At 36.1% G+C, this 26780-nt stretch overlaps 1 protein-coding gene across 1 annotated transcript; it reads left to right on the forward strand.

The window, feature by feature from the left end:
- The first annotated feature begins 20847 nt into the window (after positions 1–20847).
- On the forward strand, positions 20848–26772 carry LOC125199634 (probable metal-nicotianamine transporter YSL7). The gene is given in 8 exon segments (XM_048097589.1): positions 20848–21301; positions 22578–22738; positions 22829–22872; positions 22874–22924; positions 23552–23686; positions 23825–24014; positions 25639–26206; positions 26209–26772. Coding segments are annotated over 8 exon segments (2058 nt in total). The 5' UTR covers positions 20848–20931; the 3' UTR covers positions 26748–26772.
- The last annotated feature ends 8 nt before the right edge of the window (positions 26773–26780 follow it).

Here is a 26780-nt window from a genome sequence, read left to right on the forward strand (position 1 = left end):
ATGTCAAGTCAAATCTTGCATTCCCAGCCATTACTAGGGTCAAATTCTCATGTCTTTGGATCCATTTCCCACAAGATATTAATATCATCTATACTAGTCAAAAACTACCAAACCTAGAAAAGAAAAGGAAAGTCATTGGCGACATCAGCAAACACCAATCAACAAAAACAAAAACAAAAACAAAAACAAAAACAAGTACGCATTGACTAATGCAATCCACCGGCCACAGTGAAGAAACTCAGAGAGAAGTTGTACAACTTAAATAAAAACAATTTCGAAGAGACATTCAACAAGTAGACAGCCTCTAAAACTTCATAAAAATGCAAGTACACTTAGTTAACTGGTTGCACAAAACAGAATCCCAACAGTTTGCAACATAAAAATGCAATCTTCATATTAGAATGCTAAGCACTTCATAAAAACAGAGGCAAGTAAAGTTAACTAATTACACAAAACAGAATCCAACAGTTCCCTACAAAACAATGTAATATGCAATCTTCTTCTTCATTAATAAGCAAACAAAAGCGTAAATTGAATACTGGTTATCCCAATTAAAGAAAAGGGAGCAATCAAACACACCACTAGCCACTAACACCCACGAATTCCAAGAGCATAAATTATCAAAATTAGCTCACAAATATCACACTAATTAGTAAATTAACACATAAAACACTCTTCCAAAACACTTCAAGCTCCCATTCCCATGCTCAAAAACCATAATTGAGCTAAGTGAGAAATTAGAGTTTATTCGCAATTCAGCGCTTCCTCAAAATTAACTGAAATCACAAAGCTTCTAGAACAATTGAAGCATAGAGGTACGAGCTGATCAAAGAATCTAACTTAATCTCTGTGTCGAAAAAGAAACGCATCCATTACTATGAAACGGGAGGAGTATTTCACATTGTTATTTTTTTTGTTGTTTATTACTCGTAGTATATTTTATATTGATCTAAAAAGTTTAATTATTATTTAATGTTTATTTGAGCATTGCAATTAGCTATGGACGGAGAAACCCCTAGCCCAACGAGATAATTATTTCATTCTTTTCCACTTTAATTTATCTGAGTTATTTCGTCACTATTTACACTATCAATTTATCAAGCACCTGAAGTGCATAGTTTACAACTGCCCTTTGCTCCACATCAATTGTTCCAGCACTTCCAATTACTCGTGGGCATCATATATGGGGATTGTTCTTCTGTTTGCTTTTCTCTTCCAGTCTTTTCATCAAACAAATGGAGTTCGGAATTCTATTAGCCTTTCATCGAATACCTGAGGTGTGAACTGTTCGATTGAGTTATTTCATCGAGCACATTGTTCTCTGCTCTTCTGCTTGATTGAGTTGGAAACCCGGCCTTGACTCTTTGAGACATTTGTTAAGAATTGAAACATAAAACACTATTTAACCAAATTGTAATACGTAAACGATCTTGTGCTATTAATTCAACTTAGATAATTAATGAAAGTTCATACAGAATATTATTTTTTTCTACACATTTAGCTGTTTTTCAACCAAACATGTTCACATTGGTGATTGAAAAAGTTAGTGGATCGTGGGTCCTACTTTTAAAATATTACTCCCTCCGTCCATGAAAATTTGTCCCAGTTTTCCATTTCCGTCCGTCCCCCAAAATTTGTCCCATTTCACTTTTACCATTTTTGGTAGTGGACCCCATATTCCACTAACTCATTCCTACTCACATTTTATTATAAAACTAATACTTTAAAAGTAGGACCCACAATCCACTAACTTTTTCAACTCACTTTCCATTACATTTCTTAAAATCTGTGCCCGGTCAAACGGGATGAATTTTCGTGGACGGAGGGAGTAATTTTATAATAAAATGTGAGTAGGAAAGAATTAGTGGAATATGGGGTCCATTACTAAAAATGGTAAAAATGAAATGAGACAAATTTTGGGGGACGGACAGAAATGGAAAAATGAGATAAATTTTAGGAAATGAAATAATAAAATGCAGAATATAATAAATAACGAAATGTTGACATGTTAAGATCAAATAAAAAATTATAAAGATTTATTAAAGCTCAAATGTTAAAAGGGAACAAACCGTACATGGAGTTGGTGACCGGCGACAGAGGTTTGGTGGCGCAGAGGAGTTCGCACGCCGGCGGCCGAGAGCTGGAGCGGCGAGATAGATGTGATTCGTGTGTGTGTGTGTGTGTTAAAGTACAATACAATTCTCTGGAGTTGGGCTCTCTCTTGGGTCAGTTTGTTTTGTTTAAATAATTCAGTTGGACCTATTTGTTGAGAAGAAGAAAGAAGTTTTGGGCTTTTTAATTGATTTGAGATTCCTTTTGAGAGTATGGCCCTATTTATTTATCATGAAGATTGAAATCCTCTGAGCAAAATAAGAACATAGGAAGTATATCCCCATTAGGATCATTGCATATCATTCTTCATGAATGTTCTTTAGCTATTAGCTTTTAATATTCTTTCAAAAAGGAAATTTGTTAGGAGTTTAGTCTTTAAAGTGGATCTTTGGTTAGAGATTTAGTCTTTAATATTCTATGTTTTCTCATATATATTTAGTTTTATTGAATATTTGAATGTAATTGAGAATCCAAGCCTTAAGTCGAGATCTTAAATTCTCTGATTTAATTATTGCATATCATTCTTTATGAATTTTCTTTAGCTAATTAGGTTTTAATATTCTTTCAAAATTTTCTTTAGCTAATTAGGTTTTAATATTCTTTCAAAAAGGAATTTTGTGAGAAGTTTAATCTTTAAAGTGGAAGCGATGAAGATAATTACATACGCTTCAAAAAAATTGTTGCAAATAATTATTTTGTCATTCAAGATAATTATTAAACTTTTGCGAGTCTTGTGAGGAAACTTACCACATGCTTGATAAAAGTGGCAAAGAAACAAGTTATTACTAGATAAAAATAGATGTAAAGATGATAACAAATGTAAATAGATAAAAATAAAGGATCAAATTCTAATCAAAGTCTTAATCTCAGGATTTGCCAAACACCGACTAATTACTCCAATTTCAATAACTCTAAAACAAATAAAAACGAAATCAAATCCAAACGTACTTCGAATAAACTAACAAACCAATTATTAGTCCAATCTCAAATAAAGATAGCAAATGGAATAATAAATCAACTATGACAAAAATGGAAAAATGACTTGATACTAATCAAAATGTCTTCTTCCATAGTTGATCTATATCCCTTAGAAACACTCCTACTCCTTCATTGCATTGTAAAATATATGCTGTCCCTTCTCCCAGACGCCGCATAATGTAACCAACTTATCTTTATGCGTAAATTCCATCGCCTGGTCGTCGTAGTTTCGGTAAATCTCACCCAAACTCTTCAGCCACGGAGCTCCTAAGACCACGTCAGAGGGGAGCACAAATAAATTAACGACAAACTCATCCCCTCCGAGTGATAACTTGGCGTAGTAACACTTTTCTTTACATAGAAATGTCGACTCATTGCCCACAGAAGCACGGAAAGGATTGGTTGGCATAACCAACATCCTTAATTTCTTGACAATACTGCTGCCACTTATTAAGGTTTGGACATACACCCCCGAAATCATACCTGTCACTTTCAACGCTCGGGGAGGGTCGATCTCTGTTTCACGGCCTCCAAGAATTCAGGCCATGTTGTCACCAAATTGTTATCGTGTTGGTGAAGGAGCCAATTGGACACCCGGTGTTCAAACAGTAGTCCAACTAAGCGTAGACGATCCTCTTCCGACGTTTTGAAATAGTCAAAATAGGACTGCACCTTGTAAATCCAGTCTGATGGGTCGTCTCCGTTGAATTTTGGAGGGTCGATCCGAAGTTTGGCCTTCTTCTCTGTTGTTGGCCTCTGAAGTTTGGCAAAAATTGCGTCTCCGTCTACGTTGGCCTCCAATGCCGAAAACAGCCGATCCGCCCGGTCTGATAAGGCAAGGTATTCTTCTCTGTTGTTGTGAAGTTCCAACCTTAAACTTTTTATGGCTGACAGAATTTCTTCTTGAGAATTATCAGCATGAGTTTTTGTTGCCATGATTGAATGTGAGGGTAAATTTGACAGAGCTGAAAGAAGATGAAATCACAATTCAGAAAAATATGGAGCAAGATATCTTAAAAAAAGTAAATATTATTGGAAAATACGGTTATTCGACTACACCAGACTTTGTCGGGCATTTCAGCAAACGGTTGGTGTGCCTCTTATGATGTCATGTGAAATATGATAAATAATGATGGTGACATGAGATGATCAAATAAAAAACTATAAAGATCTATTAAAGCACAATTGTTTAAAAGGGAACAACCGTACATGGAGTTGGTGACCGGAGACGGCGGTTTATTGGCGCAGAGGAGGTCGCACGCCGGCGGCCGAGAGCTGGATCTGATTTGTGTGTGTTAAAGTACAATATAATTTTGTGGATTTGGGCTCTCTTTTGGGCCACTTTGTTTTGTTTAAATAATTCAGTTGGGTCTATTTTGTTAAGAAGAAGGAAGAAGTTTTGGGCCTCTTTTTATTTGATTTTGAGAGTATGGGTCTTTTCTATTTTAAATGTTTACAAAGAGGTGTCCAAGATTAATTCTTCAGATTTAGTTATGAAACTCAAGAAATTAATCTCGTGAATAATTTATTCAAGTAATAAGGCTTGTCGATTTGTTTAATTAAACCTCTAAGTAATTAATTCCAACTAATTGAATCTTTGAATTAATTGAGAATCCAAGCCTTAAGTCGATTGTAAGCCTATTATAAATAAAAAACACTAGAATCATTTAAGGGCGTTAAAAGCAAATTCTATACTTACCCTAAGTTCGAAGATTGAAAATCGGGAATACCTGATCTGGAGTTGGGTTACTCGGGTATACTTGATACCTGACTCCCGACACCCGTTTTTTATCTATATTTTTAGTACTCGAACTTCATAACGTGTTAGGCAAAGAGACGAGAGATGGACATGATCGACATAAAATTTCAAGTGTCAAATCAATAACGACTATATGCCGTTATGTTTGTCGAATTGTGTGATTCATTTGGTGACTATTCAATGATAACTATAGGCATCCTTTAAAGTATGACAAATGACATTGACTTGGACTTTGACTTATGAAGTCTTCGTCTAGCGTCTGTGTTAGGGATCTAATTCCCTAACGTCGATCCGCGGCTCCCGCTCGGCGATCGCCGAAAAGTCCGGCGCCCGAATTAGGGTCGTCGGTGGCTAGAGGCGACTGTGCGCGGGAATTCTCTCCCGTCTGGCAGTGGCTCTTCTAGGTTTAAAGATTTGTTCACAATTTAGTTTGGGCAAAATAATAGTTTTTCATTCATAATAAAGTTTATGAACGTAGCCCTATTTATAGACTAAGGACCCTAGGGTTGGTTCGACTCCTAAACCTAGTTCATCTCGGGAAAGAACCAACAAAGAAAACCCGAAACGGAGCTTATAGATATGCTCGACTCAATGCTGGAATTAAATAATAAAAGAAAACTAATATAAAAAATAAGAAATAAAATAAAAGGAAAAAATACTTCTAAAGCTATTTGGTAACGTAGTCGCCCAGCAAGTCCGGCCGACGACGGTTCCTCTTCGGTTTTGTCGTTGCGATGGACGGCTGCTTCTCTTCCGCCACTGCCGTCGTCGTCTCTTCAGCGGCTACCTCTGTCTCGGCGGCGCTCGCCGGCGCTTGTTGCTGTGCTTGATCAAGTACCGTATCAGTCTGTAATGAGTCATAAATAATAGTTGAAGGCAAAAGGAGCTATCAACCATTAATTACAAGACAATGTTGGTGAATATAATTTATAAGTTAAATAATTTTACATTAATTTGCAAATTTAAATATTGTATTATTTCAATTTTGGGGTATATGAATATAGTTTATAAAATTTTTTTACTTGCATGGACACACCCCATTTCTATTGCCAGCCTCAATTTTCTTTTGACAAATACCACTGCCCATTCTCCCTCCGCAAAATCAAAAGATACACACACACACAACACACTTTTACACTTTTGAGGTATATATATAGTGGTAGCTCAAATCTTAAATAAACCACACAGTACTATTTTTTTTTTTAAATAGAGCCTAATGGATCGAAATTCCTATCTCTACTTCCTTGTTACATCACTCATACTTCTTCAGTGGTTGATTGATCATAGCTCAGCCTACTCCGATATCAACATTGATCGTTCTTCACTTACTGCCTTCAAATCTCGAATCTCTTTCGACCCCCATAATGTACAGACCAAAAATTGGAGCAGTGAGAGCAATATTTGTAGTTGGATCGGAGTTACTTGTGATTCTCGTTATCACAGGGTGACTGATAGGGTTTAAGTTCCCTATCAAGAGATTTGTAGAGCACTTGAAGATTGAACGGAAAGAAATCGATAATTCCCTAGTTGAAGTTCTAGGGTTTTGGAACAAGAATGAGAAAAGAAGTATTATATTTCTTAATTCTCAATGAATTAAAATACGATAGAATTCTATTATATAGAATTCTAAACCCTAACATGTGTCTTGCTAATCAAGAAACATAATTAGAATAAAAGATTACAAAAGATATGCAAAATATCTAAAGATAAATAACTAAAATAAGAGATATGCTAAAATCAAGAAAGGAATATCGAGGATGATCTTTGGCGAGATTTGCTAGATCGAGGGCCCTATCAGTGACTCGGTTGAATATATCATCCATGGGTCTTGTAGGAACTATTCCACCCAAAATTGGAAACCTTTCTTTTCTCATTTCTTTAGATATGAGCCATAACTATTTTCATGGCCATATCCCCCATTCTATTTTCAACATGTCTTCTTTAGAACATTTGAATTTAAATTTTAATAATTTGTCTGGTCTCTTGCCTACTGATATATGCAAACACAATCTTGATAGACTCGTATTTCTTTCAACGAGTTGCATGGGAAATACCATCGAGTTTGAATCAGTGTATGCAGCTTGTGTATCTTTCTTTGAGCGATAACAGTTTAAGTGGATTTGTGCCAAGAGAAATTGGGAACATGACGAAGCTTCAAGTATTGAACCTTGGAGTAAATTATAAGTTGACTGGTATGTTCATCTTAATAATTTCCTTGCTTTTTTTTGGAAATTGATTGGCCTAGAACTGATATTTTTAAGTCATATTCTATTTAATTATTTCAATTATGTGCTTTTCAGAATATACTCTTAATTTTTTATACAAATAATCTTAAATGGATTGAATGCTTCCCACATCCATGTTATGTATATGAGTTTTGACAATAGCAAATTAAATAGTCTGATAATTGCGTTAAATGATTTTTATTTAATTTCATATTTCGTTATTCTTTTATCAAATGATTCATATTGAATATACAAAAACTCATATGTAATTAATGTAAAAGCCATTTTGGATTTCGTAAGTAAAAGCCATTTTGGATTTCGTACCCTTACACAAAAAATACATGCACCATGTTAATACATCCTTATATGATTAAGATAAAGTTGAAAATTAATGTAATAATGTAAATAATAGGGTTTTTGGATTTAAAAACCAAAAACTTTCACCGAATTTTTGTTTTTCCCACGAACTATGAGATTGGTTTTTAAAACCACGAACTTTCACATCGTTTGCTATTTTTCAACCCGACCCGAATAACACATTTGAGAACAATTTGTGCGGACGATTTGTGATGACGATTCTGAAGATGAAACCCTAACACCCAAAATTGATTCGAATCTGACGATTTCGTTTAGGGTTTACGAGATTTTGATTGATTTTGACTTTTAATTGTGATTGAGGGTAAAACAACGTCATTTAAGGGTCATAAAACCGACGTCCATCTCATTTTTGCGACTGTCCACGTTGGACAGCTTCTGCACCGGAAATGTGTTATTCGGGTCGGGTTGGGAAATAGCAAACGATGTGAAAGTTCGTGGTTTTAAAAACCAATCTCATAGTTCGTGGGAAAAACCGGAATTCGGTGAAAGTTTTTGGTTTTTAAAGCCAAAAACCCTAAATAATACTATCATATAAAAAAATCGCGTGTGCTAGTTATTAGAGTAAACAATGGCTACTACTTTCATATTAATTAAAATGATTGCTTAAAAATTCCAATTTTAAAATTTCATTGGTAATTGATTCCATAGCATTCCAAATTGAAACTTTTCATGCTTAAAATAAACTTACAGGTCCACTACTATCCACCCTTGTGAATCAATCAGGACTACAAAATTTGGTACTCTATTCCAACAACTTAGGTGGAGTGATTCCAACATCCATTTGCAACTTAAGATCCCTCCGAATCCTCTATTTATCGTACAATAACTTGGAAGGGGCACTTCCATATTGTCTAGGGAACTTGAGCACATCTTTGTTAATACTTCATTTGAATGCAAATAAACTTACAAGCACCCTACCATCATTCACAAAGGGTTGCAGTCTTGAGTCAATCAATCTGAACGGAAACAAATTGGAAGGAACACTGTCCCGAACCCTACTCAACTGCCTAGGTCTGCAGGGTATCGACATTGGTAATAATGAAATACGAGATGTGTTTCCGTTTTGGATGGAAACACTCCCTCAACTTCGCATCCTTGTCTTGAGGTCAAATAAGTTCCATGGAACGATGTTGGTGGCTTCAAACACTAAGCTGCCGTTTCCAAAGTTGCAAGTCTTGGATGTATCACATAATGCATTTATTGGCTCTCTACTTGAGAGATATCTCAACAACTTGCGAGGTATGATAGATGCCAAGGAAAACCAGACCGATGATGGAGAAAATTTATTTCTAAAATATATAAAGTTGAGGCTCACATTGAAAGGATTAGATCAGTTATTGCAGCGACTACTTAATACCTTTACAACTATTGACTTGTCCTCCAACAAATTCTCTGGGACCATTCCACCTTCTATAGTGAATCTTACGTCTATTAGATACTTGAATTTGTCCCACAATACCATTGGAGGACATATACCGGCATCTCTTGGAGATATGAGTATCCTCAAGTCGTTGGATTTGTCTTCGAACAAACTGGATGGAGAAATTCCACGTGAATTGGCAAAGCTGACATTTCTTGCGAAGTTGAACCTTTCGATGAATAATCTTAAGGGAAAAATAGCATAGTTTGGTCAACTTTCCACGTTTGAGAATAATTCATATGCGGGAAATGTAGGGTTGTGTGGATTTCCAATAACGAGAAAATGTGACGGGAGCGATGGAAAACGGAAACCATCACCTCTTCATGTGGAAGTGGAATCGGATGTGGAGGTGGAGTGGATTTATGTGTTTATTGCTCTTGGATATGTTGTGAGCATAGGAATCTTTTCTTGGCTGCTTTTATTTTGGCGAAGTTTCAGGTATAAATACTATGAGATAGTTGACGATGTTTTAGAGAAGATCTTTGACTTTTGCCGGTGCAGGAAGAAAAGAGATAGACAAAGAAGAACTGTGAGGAATCTGGCTAGAAGACAGTCGTGAAGATAAGGCAATCTAGCTTGTCATAGTATGAATGTTTTTGTTTTAATTATCCAATGTTTGTATTGATCGCTATTAGTGTTTTGTTTATGTTTAATATATGCCATTATATTTGTGTGTCTACTTCTAGAAGTAATTATGCAGTAAGAAATTTTCATGAAGTCCAAATAACTATTAACATTTTCTTCCATTTAATGCTAGAATTGCATAAAAAATTATGTTTAAAATCATAATATTGTACAATAAGAAAAGTTAACGTATTAAAACGATGATTTATTTCAGAAAAACTAGCATAAGTATTTTGATTTTTGGGAGAAGATATAAATTGAGGCTCTGACTAAGTCAAAAATATATTTATACTTCTCTAACCTCTATATAGGACCACTTGTAAGCAATGACAATTTAATTTTCCCAAAATTTTTATCTTCAATTTTATTTGATTCGTCAATCGATTAAATTTTTTCTAAATAAATTTTTGGCCAATAACTATTGACCTCAAGTCAATTGATAGAGAACTTAGCAAATACCCCTCGAACTAGGTCATCTCAAGCCAATTGATATAGAATTTCCGTCATAATTATTACGTCCATAAAAATAAAATTAATACTTTTCGCATTCTGTATATAATTCCAAATGTGTCATATTAAATGTTTTCTAATTAAAACTTTGTGCAAGAGAAATCAATGCAGTTTTTCGCCAATAAAATATTGACCTCAAGTCAATTATATTGATAGATAATTTTATCAGCAAATACCCCTCGAACTAGGTAATCATAATAAGTTACTACTGACCACTATAGAAAATTGATTTACATAATAATTACTCCCTTCGTCCCACAATAGGTGTAACAACCCGCCTCTCTAGGGTATAATAAATACGACGACTGCTACCAAAACGGACTTAGAAGAAATAAAAACATAAGTCAGGGTTTCATTTAAAGAGATTTGACCAAGGTATTAAACGAATTATCAAAGCAGTAAGACGGCGGTTTAATCAAGAAATTCAAAGAAGAATAGATATCATAACTACGATCAAAACGTCCCGAAAAGGACTTAGGATCCAAGTAAGTACTGTTGATTTAAAAATTGGTCATTCTAACTACGAAGGTCGCACTCCCTCGTACATTTTTCCCGAGCCTGATCATGGCAACGTCGTTCAATGAAACCGTGGATTCCAAGTTGAGATTCATCGTATCGTCGAAATTAATAACTATTTTTTATGGTCGCATCTTCAAAGTCTTCTTCTTGCCATGTCACATAGTCATTTTCGATTGCCATTATACACGTGGTCTTAAGGTGTAATAAACGTCGTCGTATTTGAGTCGCGCCGCCACTTTGGCATGGTATGCAAGACTGCATAGTCTTATTAGATCTTAGGTATGATCTCACCATTGTAAGGATACACCAAAGTTCGGAATATATATTTTCGCTAGTTCTATCACTCAGGAAAGTGATATTGCAGTTGTCAACTTACAACTAAGTTCTAGCACGTTCAGTATGGCCTACTTCTTAGGCACTCTATAATTTCAAGCATAGCTTGAAGTCTCATACATCAACATATATTCGATCATTACCTAACTCAAGCTTCATATGGCTCCTAAGTTAGCAACAAAGTTCAAAGTTCCACATTTTACTTTCACAGTGGTTCTTCGCGATACCTCGCACTTCCTCGGTCATGAATTTTCACCTCATAAAACGCCATACATATATTGCACAATCCACATGTTTATATAAATCATTTGGTGTCCCATTGCATAAAAAGCATCGGACATTAATATATGTGGATAGTAACACTCAGTCAATCAATATTCCATGGAATCGCATTTCACAATTTCACAAGCTCTCATACGATAGTTGACGGATCACCATTCGGGAAGCATCGGTTCACATTCACACAATATTTCTAACACTTATGGCATGCTTTCCATTTTCATAACAATAACATTTTCCACCGAAATTTTCAAGAGCATAATATTTTCAAACGAAATTCATAGTAATATTTTGTACCTCTTTCTTCGTGGTTGAGCGGGACGAGTTGCGGTGTTGAGCCTTTCGTATTTAGTGTGTTAGTAAATGATAAACTTAAATTTTGAAAAGACTCTTGGGTCCAGAGCGGAAAGAACTGCGGCTCTGATACCAACTGTAACAGCCCGCCTCTCTAGGGTATAATAAATACGGCGTCACACTTTCTTCTTCCGAAGCCTTTGCTTTGCGGTAGCTTTTAGGTATGTACTTGTCATATACTTCGGCCTTGAAGTCCTCCCACGCCATCCCATCCACTCGATCCTATGGCATGGTTTTCAGCTTGGTATCCCACCAAAAGTCGGCGGACCCGGTCAGTTGATGTATCACGCAAATCATCTTCTCCGCATCGTTGCACACCAAGGTTTTGAAGATGCGTTCCAAAGCGCGTACCCAAGTTTCAGCCTTCGCTGGTCCCGTTCCGTCGAAGAGAGGAGGCTTTTGGTCTAAAAACAGCTTCACGACTTCCCTATCTACCCGTGGAGGTGGTGGATTCCTGATTCCCACGTCCTACGTTGCGTCTAGGTGGCATTCTAATTCATTTTCACTCGAGTCGTTAGCGTATTTATTCAAATCCAATAGTAGTGATGTGATGTACTTGTAAAATTATGATTCTTCCTATAAGTAGGGTTCAAGGAATGATCACACATTAGCATTGGAAGAAGACAGTTGCGCAAGAAAAGACATAGGACAGTTGCACAGCAAGATGAAAAATACTTGGAAGAAAATAGAACGGACAAGTAAGTTCACGCAATAAGGTAGAAAAGAGTAGAAGTAGCTCATTGCATGATAAAAGGTTCGAATTCCCCATAGATTCTCAAAATGTGGTCTCAAAGGGGTCTTAGCGCAACGAACGAAAAGGAGTAACGCAAATGCGAAAGTAAAATGGTAAGGTAGATAAAAGCTTTAGAAATCTCAAATTCCATACCAGACTGCCCGATCAAAATTTGTAAAAATTTCAGACAGCAGTTATTGATCAAACATGTCAAGGCCTAAAACAATCACAAAGTGATTGAAACTAATAATGGTTCGACGAGTTTGTTGAGGGCAACACAAAGTGATTGAAACTATTCAGAACCGTTAAGGAAGAAGAGAACATGATAGCCTTAACTTGGTGCTGAAGAAAGAAAAATCATTGGGTGTGAAACAATATATGTAGTGAAACCGAGCTAAAAAGAATTTCACTTCTGCCAGAAAGAGCTTGCCACAAACATGGTTACAAAATAAAGGGGTGAACCAAAGTTCCAAGAAGAATATTCCATCCTTTGAAGAAAAACAGGTCTGAAGATGTGATCATACTGAAGGTCATAGCTACAAACAACTTTATGAATGAAGTTCAATGATGGAAGCTCATAAAATCAAATATCGTTCTTATGAATTTAAATAATACTACTCAAGCAAGAGGTCCAAAGTTACAAGGGCAAACACAAATTTCACGCCAAGTGAGTCATGACTCGATATATGAAAAAAAATAATGGACATCACTTGCAAATTATGAGTCAACCAAGATGTTTAAATAGACAAGGGCTCACGACTATTCAAAACGTCCCGAAAAGAACTTAGGATCCAAGTAAGTACTGTTGATTTAAAAATTGGTCATTCTAACTACGAAGGTCGCACTTCCTCGCACATTTTTCCCGAGCCTGATCATGGCAACGTCGTTCTATGAAACCGTGGATTCCAAGTTGAGATTCATCGTATCGTCGAAATTAATAACTATTTTTGATGGTCGCATCTTCAAAGTCTTCTTCTTGCCATGTCACATAGTCATTTTCGATTGCCATTATACACGTGGTCTTAAGGTGTCATAAACGACGTCGTATTTGTGTCGCGTTGCCACTTTGGCATGGTATGCAAGACTGCATAGTCTTATTAGATCTTAGGTATGATCTCACCATTGTAAGGATACACCAAAGTTCGAAATATATATTTTCGTTGGTTCTATCACTCAGGAAAGTGATATTGCAGTTGTCAACTTACAACTAAGTTCTAGCACGTTCAGTCTGGCCTACTTCTTAGGCACTCTATAATTTCAAGCATAGCTTGAAGTCTCATACATCAACATATATTCGATCATTACCTAACTCAAGCTTCATATGGCTCCTACGTTAGCAGCAAAGTTCAAAGTTCCACATTTTACTTTCATAGTGGTTCTTCGCGATACCTCGCACTTCCTCAGTCATGAATTTTCACCGCATAAAACGCCATCCATATATTGCACAATCCACATGTTTATATAAATCATTTGGTGTCCCATTGCATTACAAGCAACGGACATTAATATATGTGGATAGTAACACTCAGTCAATCAATATTCTATGGAATCGCATTTCACAATTTCACAAGCTCGCATACGATATTTGACGGATCACCATTCGGGAAGCATCGATTCACATTCACACAATATTTCTAACACTTATGGCATGCTTTCCATTTTCATAACAATAACATTTTCCACCGAAATTTTCAAGAGCATAATATTTTCAAATGAAAGTCATAGTAATATTTTGTACCTCTTTCTTCGTGGTTGAGCGGGACGAGTTGCGGTGTTGAGCCTTTCATATTTAGTGCGTTAGTAAATGATAAACTTAAATTTTGAAAAGACTCTTTGGTCCAGAGCGGAAAGAACTGAGGCATTGATACCAACTATAACAGCCCGCCTCTCTAGGGTATAATAAATACGGCGACTGCTACCAAAACGGACTTAGAAGAAATAAAAACATAATCTAGGCTTTCATTTAAAGAGATTTGACCAAGGTATTAAACGAATTATCAAAGCTGTAAGTCAACGGTTTTATCAAGAAATTAAAAGAAGAATAGATATCATAACTACGATCAAAAGTCAAGGGTTCGACATGAATTCAACAAAACCACAACAAGTCTCAATCTTCTAACTCATAGGGAAATAAGTTCAAAATAACCAAAAGATACTAAAGTGTTTCAAAAAAATTCAGCGGAAACGACCAAGAGAAAATGAAGCCATGTATGAACACACAACTACACTCGAAGTTCAGAATATCCATCTTATTTAATTAATGTGCTCAACACCCGCCACCGCTCGTCGCCGTTCAACCTGCACATATGGAAAACACATGCAGGGCTGGGTATTTTGAAATACCCAGTGAACTCGTTGCCAAAACATTTTATTAGTTATGCCACCCTTACCATAGTGAACTCGAGTTTTACAGCTTTCAAAATAAATATCATCGAGTATCACAAAAATATTTTCATAGACTGGCCAGTCAAACAACTCCCCAATTTCCTCATCACTTTCCACAATCACAACAATTCCATAGTGCGACGAAAGTGTGGCCACACTTTTCGCCCACGAGACCAGCCGACTAGCAAGGACGGCTCCCGATCCCACCTGTGTACACTAACCTGGTAGGGTTTTCGGCCCTGCTCAGACCCGAATTTGTTTATACATATCCATAGCCCTATAGCCCAATGGAGCGAACTCACAAACTAGGCATCAGGCGCACAACATCAACAAAACAATCATAGGCATGGCATAAAGGAGGAAGGCGTGTAGTTTGGGGTGGGGGGCGAAAATTTGATGGCTAGGGTTAGGTGTTTCGCTTATTTATAGGGTTCAATAAGATCTTTAAGTAATTAAATAGAATATTTGGGAAGATTTGATTCTCCACAATTAAATAAAACAAATATTGTGGAGTAGGGAAGAAGAAATAAAAAAATATGAACTAGGGTTCAAGGCATGGAGTTTTCGAAAATTGTGGCTTTTTATTTAGCCAAGATTTTGTTTTGTGTATTTGTCGGAGTAGAATAAAATATCACGGAGCAAAATAAAAATAAAAATCCTCCCATTTGAAAAAGGAACTAGGCGTGTAATATGGCCCTTTTTAATAAGGAATGGATTTTTAATATTAACTAAAATAAGATATGGCAAGATCTCATTGAGGTATGGTAAGATTTGCTAGAATATTTAATTTTATGCATGGAAGGAAATCAATAAGGCATCAATTAAAAATAAAATAATTCTTCCTTCCCAAATAGAGGTGATTTTCGAAAATCACCTAGAGTCAATAGGGTTCGCTCTTTCTCATTAAGAAATAGAGAATAATTGAGTTTTGGATTTAATTTGGATAAATATCCCAAGAATTAAATTAAAACCGGAAAAATAGGATTTTTCTCCAATAATTTAATGGGGTTCGAAAATTTCAAAAATCAAAATGTGGTTAAAGTATTTATGGAAATATCCTAATAATCTACTCACCCTTAAACAATTAAATCACCACATAATTTTACCTTTAAATCTACTCGTCGCCGTTCAACCTGCACATAAGGAAAACACATGCAAGGCTGAGTATTTTGAAATACCCAGTGAACTCGTTGCCAAAATATTTTATTAGTTATGCCACCCTTACCATAATGTACTCGAGTTTTACAACTTTCAAAATAAATATCATCGAGTATCACAAAAATATTTTCATAGACTGGCCAGTCAAACAACTCCCTAATTTCCTCATCACTTTCCACAATCACAACAATTCCATAGTGCGACGAAAGTGTGGCCACACTTTTCGCCCACGAGACCGGCCGACTAGCAAGGACGGCTCCCGATCCCACCTGTGTACACTAGCCTGGTAGGGTTTGCGGCCCTACTCAGACCCGAATTCGTTTATACATATCCATAGCCCTATAGCCCAATGGAGCGCACAACATCAACAAAACAATCATAGGCATGACATAACAGTTTAAACCACCCTTATCTCTCCACATTCATAAATTTGCAACAGAAAAGAGTTTAAGAATAAAGCCCACCTCGACTGCTTAGATTTCAAGTACGTTTCTCTCTTTCGTTATCCGGCTTCGCAACCGAGGTTTCACCTTTTAATCACATAGGCACATATCATAAATCAAATTCAACACCAACTCCTAAATCATGCATGTCTCAACGTTTTCCCCTTTTTCTCACCGATCCGGTTCACATTTATCATTCAGAATCAAGACGCACTCATCATATACATCTATACACTCAACAATTTTAGATCTATCAACTTATGTCACACATACACACACGCACACACACGCACGCATAAACACACACATGCACTTCCCGTATACCATTTATCCCACTTTCACTGAATCTAGATGCATGAGGGTTCAATACCGATTAATCGGTTAGAAGAAGAAGATAAATATATATGTACCTTTTCTTGTCAAAACAAACGGTAGAAACAAAGTAGAGACTTGATTCTTCAACAATTCTTGAGGCTCAAACTGTAATTCTTCTCAAAGGATGAAGAATTATTGGAGAAAAGTAGAAGAATATTGAGAGAGAGGGAAAAAGGAGGGAGGCGTGTAGTGTGGGGTGGGGGGCGAAAATTTGATGGCTAGGGTTAGGTGTTTCGCTTATTTATAGAGTTCAATAAGATCTTTAAGTAATTAAATAGAATATTTGGGAAGATTTGATTCTCCAAAATTAAATAAAACAAATACTGTGGAGTAGGGAAGAAGAAATAAAAAAATATGAACTAGGGTTCAAGGCATGGAGTTTTCGAAAATTGTGGCTTTTTATTTAGCCAAGATTTTGTTTTGTGTATTTTTCGAAGTAGAATAAAATATCATGGAGCAAAATAAAAATAAAAATCCTCCCATTTGAAAAAGGAACTAGGCGTGTAATATGGCCCTTTTTAATAAGGAATGGATTTTTAATATTAACTAAAATAAGATATGGCAAGATCTCATTGAGGTATGGTAAGATTTGCTAGAATATTTAATTTTAGGCATGGAAGGAAATCAATAAGGCATCAATTAAAAATAAAATAATTCTTCCTTCCCAAATAGAGGTGATTTTCGAAAATCACCTAGAGTCAATAGGGTTCGCTCTTTCTCATTAAGAAATAGAGAATAATTGAGTTTTGGATTTAATTTGGATAAATATCCCAAGAATTAAATTAAATCCGGAAAAATAGGATTTTTCTCCAATAATTTAATGGGGTTCGAAAATTTCAAAAATGAAAATGTGGTTAAAGTATTTATGAAAATATACTAATAATCTCACTCACCCTTAAACAATTAAATCACCACATAATTTCACCTTTAATTCAAATATTCATAAGCCACGTCATATACTCAACGAGTTTGACTTTTCAAACTCCAACTCAACCCTAGACGCGTCTCGGTCATAAGAACTTATGGAATAAATTCGTTCATCATTTAATTCGCGTCTCCTACGTCAGCAATAGTATTAATTAAGAAATTTTATAGCTCTAAAATATGGGTTCGAAAACGTGGGGTGTTACAATAGGAGTCATTCTTATTGTGGGCACGGGATTTAACAAATGTAAAGAATACTGAGTTGGAAAAGTTAGTGAAATATAAGTACCACTTTTAATATTTTTTTTTATAATAAAATGTGAGTGGAGTGAGTTAGTAGAATGTGTGACCTACTTATCATTTATGGTACAAGTGGAGTGTTACTCTTATTGTTGGACGGACCAAAATTGGACTCTTATTGTGGGACGGGGGAGTATTGCACCCATAAAAATAATACTCCCTCAATCCCACTAAAGATGACTCATTTACCTTTTTGGTTTCAATCAAGATGATCCAAAATTGGAAATAACATTATCTCTAATTTATTCCATCTCGCATATTTTGTTCTCTCCATAAAACACATATACTAATATAAAGTTGCACTCGTGCCGTCCAAGAAAGGGGTCATCTTCGGTGGGAGTAATACTTTTCTCGTTAATATGATGTATAGTTCCAGTATGCCATATTTTATGTCCAAATCCACCACAGCTATATGTTGACATATATATGTCCAATTGTCTATTCATAAAGCGATTATTTAGTGATAGAAACATAGACTTGACTAGAGACCACTAAATGTGGACTGTATATTAAGGCATGCCGTGTTTTAAGGGTCTTTTGGTGATATGATTTGAACCATAAACACATCTTTCTTCTATTATCCAACCTCAGTATTTATATATTTGTGTTTTATTCCAACGTATCACGTAAATTAGAGGTACAAAATTTGATTTATTAAAAATAGGCCACTCACCCCTTAAAAGGCCTAATAAGGGGGAGAGTTATCCACACTTATATAGAGGAGCTAGGATCATCAACCGCCTCATGTGGAAGTGGAATTTGATGTGGAAGTGGAATCGGATGTGGGGAGTTATCCACGCAAGATTGAATCTTCAAATTTCAGGCTTCTCTTGCATGGATTTGCAGAGCTCCGCTCCAATAGAAGATGAATGAATTACTTATGAAAGATGGAATGGAAGAATGTGTGGAGGGGAAGAAGGATTGGAGGCTGTGAGATCAATGCTATGAAATAGGTTAGGGGGTATTTATAGGCTAGAAAAAGGGTTAGAATGATAAAAAGTATCCTCCAAGTAATGGAGAATATAATAATTTCGATTCCACAATTAATTTGAGATATTTAAGCAATAATTTCTTCCTTCCTTGAATTTCCGTCTAATTTTCGCCAGCTTTGACAACACTGCGCAATATTCGTACATTAGTCATAACTTTCTCCACAGAATTCCGATTGAGTCATTCAAAGTATCCACGTGAAGCTATTTCGAAGAGGAAGAGAATGGTCTGAATTAATCACTGGTTGGACTCCAAAAGTGCTGGGAAAATCGGCTTGAACTGAGGCAGATGTACCTTGGCCCTTTTTGCACTTTTTTTTTTTATCTTTTTCTATCATTTATCAACAACACATCAAAAATACCAAATGTATAACATATGTAATTTAAGAACATAATTTACATATGTGATTTACATGATTCAGATTTAAAATGATTCAAATCTGGTCCTTAAAAACATATAAAATCCGTAATTGTGAACTCTCCCAAACTTAGTAACAACCACTTTAATAGACAAGTGCCGGCACAAATTGGGAACTTGACATTGCTTCAACAACTATTCTTGGGTTCCAACAATTTAAGTGGTAAGATATATATGATCTGTATGATCTCAAGACTTCTCACATATTAGATATATTGGTTTGATGCAATTTAATGACAGGTGATATTCCAATAAAGATTGATGCTCTTCCTAATTTACAAATCTTGGTGATGAGTATCAACATCTTTAGTGGTCCCGTGCCAAGTAAAATTGGGAATTTGACAATGCTTCAAATTTTGGACCTTGATAACAACACGTTAAATGGTAAGATCTTATTTCATGCTCTAACTAAAAATAATATATATGCTAAAAAAGATCCTCACTTTAATTTTTTTTACTAGTTCTCTTTCCACTTACTTTCATAATTAACCCTATTTTAAATTTCAATCAAAATAAATAAATAAATAAATGTCCACATCAATTTTGGGCGCTTGCCATTAACTTGACTTGGAAGTCTTCGCGACAATTATCAATTTTGTGTCACAGCTACATGAGCTTTCAATCATTAATATGAGGTCGGAGCTATCAAGAATTAATTTTAGAAATATATTATCTCCACGTCAATAAATTAATTTTAGAAAAACTATCTCCATCACCCTTTTAAATGTTCGATTTCCTTTTTTAGACGTCCCATTATACGTGCATAATCAGAAAATGAAATATTTCAACTGTCTATTAAAAATAAATAAATTTTACCATTTTGAGTCTTCCCTTAAAATGAAACCAATTCAAATTTCTACATAAAGAATTTTTTTTCTCTCTAATAGGGAGGGTCTTCGTTTTCCACTAACTAACGATACTCCAATCACTTTTTATTTCTATCACTATCTTGCATTCTTACTTTTACAATTACCCATTATAAATCTTCATGTTTTAAAGCAAGGAGTATTATATTTTTAAAGAAATAATGGAGTACTCCCTTCATCCCATTATAAATGAAACATTTGTTTTTTGATACAAAATTTTATAAAGGATTGTTTTGTAAGTCAATGATGAGAGAATATAGTAAAGAGATGAAAAAGTAGAAATTTTGTTATTTTCATTTTAAGAAATCTTTCATTTTTAATGAGACAATCCAAAAAAAAAAAGTGTTTCACTTTTAATGGAACAAAAGTGGGTAATATTATTCAAGCACAATAGATGTTGTACAGCACTACAAAAAAAGTTACAGATAAAGATGCTTTTTTTTACAATCAAGGACGCTATTTTGCGTTGCAAAATATATCACCTACGCTTTAGAGGCGGATCATCTAATGCGTCCTTAATGAAAATGTTTAGAGACATATTTATGAAAAGTGTCCCTAATTTTAATTATTAGAGACACGTGTATTTAATGCGCCTCTAATTCAAGCACGCTTTATTTCGCGTCTCAAATTTTAGCTATTTAAAAAAATTCCAATGCAAATGATTGCGTCCCTAATTTTGCGTCCTTATAGGATATATGAATTATATCAGTACTATTTTAATGTTATGATAATTTCTTCTTTATATATATCTGTTCCAATATTTCACACATACATGTCTCTTTGCGCCGACTTCTAAGTCTTATTCTCTACTAATTCCAAACACAAATTCCAAAAAAATCAAGAAACCTTATGGAAGACGACGGTGAGAGGAATACCACGGCGCCGCAGCAAGACCAGGCAACCGGGAGCGAGGATGACTCGGTGGAGAGGATATTCGAGAGCAAAGAGGTGCCGTCGTGGCAGAGACAGCTGACGCTCCGTGCGTTTGCAGTGAGTTTCATTTTGGCCATTCTGTTCACGTTCATCGTGATGAATCTGAATCTGACGACTGGGATCATCCCATCACTCAACATCTCAGCTGGCCTCCTCGGATTTTTCTTCGTCAAGACGTGGACCAAGTTCCTTGAGAAATCTGGCTTTCTCAAGCAGCCATTTACTAGGCAGGAGAACGCCGTCATTCAGACTTGTGTGGTCGCCTCCTCCGGCATCGCCTTCAGCGGTCTCTCTCTCTCTTTCACATACACACACACAAATTATACTATCTCCGTCCAAAAAAATTAGACTAATTTTACTTGAGCAGTCCATGAAAATTAGATCAATTTCTAAATATGAAAAGTTTTAAACAATTAAGTAGTACTTCTTCTAGTCTATATTAAATGTCTCATATTTGACTAGTGAGAGTTTTAAGAAATTGTTTGACTTTGTGACGGAAAGTAGGTGGAAAAAGTTAGTGGAAATGGACCCACTTTTATATACTCCCTCCATTTCATCTCAAGTGATTGACTGCTTTTCTGCACGTATTTTTTGAGAAAAAAAATACACCCTCCGTCCCACAAAGATAGTCTCACTTTGACCCGACACGGGTTTTAAGAAATGTAATGAAAAGTGAGTCGAAAAAGTTGGTGGGATATGGGTCCTACTTTTAATAAATGTGAGTAGGAATGAGTTGGTGGAATATGGGGTCCACAATCAAAAATGGTAAAAGTGAAATGGGACAAACTTTGTGGGACGGACGGAAATGGAAAAATGGGACAATCTTTGTGGGACGGAGGGAGTAATAAATAGTTAAAACGGATAGAAAGTAAAGAAAATAAGAGAATAATGTAGATACGACTCTCTTTTATATTATTCTCTCTCTTACTTTACTTTCTCTCTATTTTAATTATTTATTATCATCTTCGCAAAACAACGGCTATAAAGAAATTTATTAGTTTTATAATACTCTCTCCGTCCCAAAAGAATATGTATGCACTTTGGGTTTGGCATGGGTTTTAATGTAAAATTGGTAAAGTAAGAGAGAGGTAGAGAGAAAAAGTAATTAAAGTATTGTTAGTGGAGAATGAGTCCCATTTCATTAGAGAGAGAAAACTTTCCAAAATTAGAAAGTGCATATTTTTGTGGGACGAACTAAAAAGGAAAAACTGCATATTCTTGTGGGACGGAAGAAGTAATTCTGAAGAGAAAGAGTTAGTAGAATATGAGTTCCATTTACTAAAAGTAGTAAAAGTAAAATGAATATTTATTGGGGAATGTCCAAATAAGGAAATATGAGACATTTAATAGGGATCGAAGAAGTACTAATAATATGGACCCGCAATTCACTAACACAAATTCCACCACTTTTTTTTCACTCTCTCTTACTTTATAAATTGCGCATTGAAACTCGTGTTATTTATAAGTTAGTCTATCTTTAATGAACGAAGATAGTATGTGTTGTTGACACTCCATTCCCAAAAATCAAGTTTCTGGCTTAGCACAAACTGATCAAATCTCAGGAGGCTTTGGGAGCTATCTTTTTGGTATGAGCGAAGATATCAGCAATCAAACTGCTGATCATAAACCTCAGAATACTAAGAATCCTAAACTTTCATGGATGATTGTGTTCTTGTTCAGCGTTAGCTTTTTGGGTCTCTTCACTATTGTACCTCTTCGGAAGGTAAGCATATTCTTCTGCATTTGTGGAACAACTGAGAATCAAGTCTCTTCATGATAGACTGACTTAACGTTGTTTCTCGTATTGGTTCAGATCATGATCATTGATTATAGACTTACTTTTCCAAGTGGTACGGCCAGCTCATCTCATCAACAGCTTTCACACTCCTAAGGGAGCCAAGTTAGCCAAGTTAGTCACTTTCCGTCCCACATCTTTAAAAATTTGATTTAGAAATGGCTGAGTTTCAAAATTTCGGTATTGTGCCACCATGATTTTTGTTGGACAAATGAAATGTGGAGTTGGCACACATGTAAAACTTTAGTGATGTGGAATTGTTGGCAATTGAAACTAAAAAAAATAGTATATTACAACTATCACACATCGGTGTATAGAGAGAACTGATGTAAAAGAGAACTGAAATCACTATATAAGTCTCAATGGCCCCTCCTCCAGTCACCCATTGGTTTTGAAAACGTGGACGACTAAACAATGTAGTTTTGAGACTAAAAAACTTAAATAGCAAGTATAAATTCATCTCTCCACGCTCTCTCTTTACTCGTTCAACTCTTTCTCTAGGCTACACGGCGTCTCTCCATGTAGAGTTTTCCATTTGTCAGTTCGGCTTCAGTTATCTTCACCCCAAATTTGGTCAGATGGGATGATTGAGTTTTTTTGAAACTTCATGATTTGTCATTCATATTTACAAAGTTGTAGGACAAATGAGAAATAGCCTATTCTTCGTAATTTTATTAGCAACAAACCTTTTATCTATATATCACTCTCAAATGATTGTCCAACATGTTTTGGGTGGTCAAGGAAACAAGGAAGAGCTTTGGGGAAGTTCTTCACCTTCAGCTTCCTCTGGGGTTTCTTCCAATGGTTTTTCACTGCAACCAATGGTTGCGGATTCAGCAGTTTCCCTACATTTGGCCTTAAAGCATACGATAACAAGTGAGTTTCCTCAGTTTTACATTGTAACAAACTCACAAGAAAGAGAGCTCATTCAGTCTATATGGAACACCAAAATCCGGAACAACATACATCTATTCAAAAGGCAACTTAAGTGTTTATTACATCTCTCTCTATCAGGTTCTATTTTGATTTCTCAGCAACATATGTTGGTGTTGGTATGTTATGTCCGTATCTCATTAACATATCAATGCTGGTTGGCGCTATCCTGTCGTGGGGCATTATGTGGCCGCTGATAAACAACCGGAAGGGCGACTGGTACTCTGCCGACTATCCATCTTCCAGCCTTCATGGCTTGCAAGGTTACAAGGTAATCCATTTTTCCTGTTCTCTTTGTTGGCAATCATAACAAATATTCCAAATAGGCATAAAAGAGAAAACTGAAACCAATATAATGGACTCTCACTCGATTGGTTTTAAGATAAGAATTTCATGGACTTCTATCATGATATCAAAACAGCTCGTCATCCATGTGTTAAAACTTTAAACAACTCAACAACATAGCTAAACTTAAACCAAAAAAATGACTTGAGTATATCCTAAAAATTCAATATTACTAGGCTGAAACCGAAATGTGATTGACTCAACAGTATATAATGAGGGTTCAGTGGCGTATGCAGGATTTTTGATTCGGGGGTGCAATATTTACTTTGATATAGAGAAAATTATTCGCTCATTTTTCTTTCATTTTGTTAGTTGTGAATATAAAATTATAAATATAATATTATATAATAAATAAAATACCTTCAAAGTAAATCTTTTAAAAATAAAAAATACACTAAATAAACTATTGATATTGTATTGAAAATAATACATAAACATAGTAATTTATAGATAAAAACACATGAAAGTCTCCATATATATTAAAATATAATCACTATAAAATGGAAAAAGAAAAGAATAAATTGCAGCAAAAATACTCTCAAGTTTCATGTAGGAGTGCAATATAACTCCAAAATATAAAGGAGAATCTAATAATAGTAAAAATATAATCACTATAAAATGGAAGAAGAAAAGAATAAATTGCAAACAAAAATACACTCAAGTTTCATGTAGGAGTACAATATAACTCCAAAATATAAAGGAGAATCTAATAATAGAAGAATAAAAATGAGGCCACTGGATCGAACTCACATCTCACAAAAGGCGAGAGGCGCATTCTACAGCTGCACCACTAAAGCTTTTTAAATAGATGGTACAATATATAATACAAAACTGCATTTTTGGAGGTACGGTTGTACCCCCTCCTACTACACTGGATACGCCAGTGTAAGGGTTGGTCCAATTCGATAAAAAAAAGTCTACTCTCTCCAAGATTTATTGTTTGAATCCAATTTTCTAACTAATTTAATCAACTCATCGCTCATTTTTCAAAGTTTAAATCCATTGGGGCAGTTTGATAAGGTAGATAATTCTTCTGTCTCGTAGTTACTCCCTCCGTCCGTGAAATACTGTCAACTTTTGCTATTTCGGTCCGTCCGTGAAATGTTGTCCATTTTATTTTATTTTTCTTTTTTTGGTACATGGACCCCATTTTCCACCAACTCATTACACTCACATTTATTTATAAAACTAATACTTCGTCCCCAAAGAATATGCATTTGGGATTTGGCGCGAGTTTTAATGCAAAATTGGTAAAATAAGAGAGGAGTAGAGAGAGGAAAAGTAAATAAAGTATTATTAGTGGAGAATGAGTCCCACCTCGTTAGAGAGAAAATAGTTTAAAAATTTGAAAATACATATTCTTGTGGAATGCACTAAAAAGGAAAGAGTGCATACTCTCGTGGAATGGAGGAAGTATATAAATGTGGGATCCAATAACCTTTTTCCGTTCATTTTTCTTTATATTTCTTAAAACCTACGCCAAGTCAAACGTGGACTATAAATGTTATCTCATCGGTTTTGTTTGTTTATCTTTCTTACCAAATGTCTAGGTCTTCATTGCCATAGCCATAATTCTTGGCGATGGCCTCTACAACTTGGTTAAGATCCTAAGCCACACCTTATTCGTCTTGTACTTCCAACTTCGCAACAAAATGGCGGCTCAAGCCCTACCAGTCGTCGGCAACGACAACACCCCTACGCCTCCTCATCCTCTCTCCTACGACGATCAACGTAGAACCCATCTTTTTCTCAAGGACCAAATCCCCAATTGGATTGCCATTTCCGGCTACATCATTATTAGAGTTATATCTTCTGCTATCCTTCCTCACATCTTCCCCACTCTAAAATGGTACTACATTGTAGTCTTATACATACTTACACCCGTGCTAGCCTTCAGCAATGCCTACGGTTGCGGCCTTACGGATTGGTCTCTGGCTTCGAGTTACGGGAAGCTGGTGATATTTTTGATCGGCGCGCATGCCGGAGCTGCCCACAGAGGCGTTCTGGCCGGGCTGGCTTCCTGTGGGGTGATGATGAACAACGTCTCGACCGCCTCAGACCTGACCCAGGACTTCAAGAACGGGTACATGACCCTCTCGTCTCCGCGGTCTATGTTCGTGACCAGCTCATTGGAACTGCCATGGGATGCGTGATCTCGCCCTGCGTCTTCTGGATCTTCTACAAGGCCTTTGATGATCTCGGGGTTAGTGGCTCGCAGTTTCCAGCACCGTACGCATCCATTTACCGAAACATTGCGATCTTGGGAGTGGAGGGGGTTTCGTCTTTGCCCAAGAACTGCCTCACGCTGTGCTGCGTGTTCTTCGTTGGGGCCGTTGTGATCAATGGCATCCAGGACGTGGCGGGGCCCAGATGGGGGAGGTTCATTCCTATTCCTATGGCAATGGCGATCCCGTTCTATATCGGGGCGTATTCCGTCATTGGTATGTGTGTTGGGAGCTTGATCCTTTTGGTTTGGAGGAGGATCGATAGAGAGAAGGCGGACGCATTTGCGCCCGCGGTGGCTTCAGGGTTGATCTGCGGAGATGGGATATGGACACTGCCGGCCTCACTTCTTGCAATGGGGGGCGTGAAGCCGCCTATTTGTATGAAGTTTCTGTCTAGGGAAGCGAATGCTAGGGTTGACGACTTCTTGCTCTAGTGAAATACTCTTAGTTGGTAAGACGTTTTTCTC

The sequence above is a fragment of the Salvia hispanica genome, unplaced genomic scaffold (assembly GCF_023119035.1).
Source record: "Salvia hispanica cultivar TCC Black 2014 unplaced genomic scaffold, UniMelb_Shisp_WGS_1.0 HiC_scaffold_596, whole genome shotgun sequence".
NCBI classification, from domain to species: domain Eukaryota; kingdom Viridiplantae; phylum Streptophyta; class Magnoliopsida; order Lamiales; family Lamiaceae; genus Salvia; species Salvia hispanica.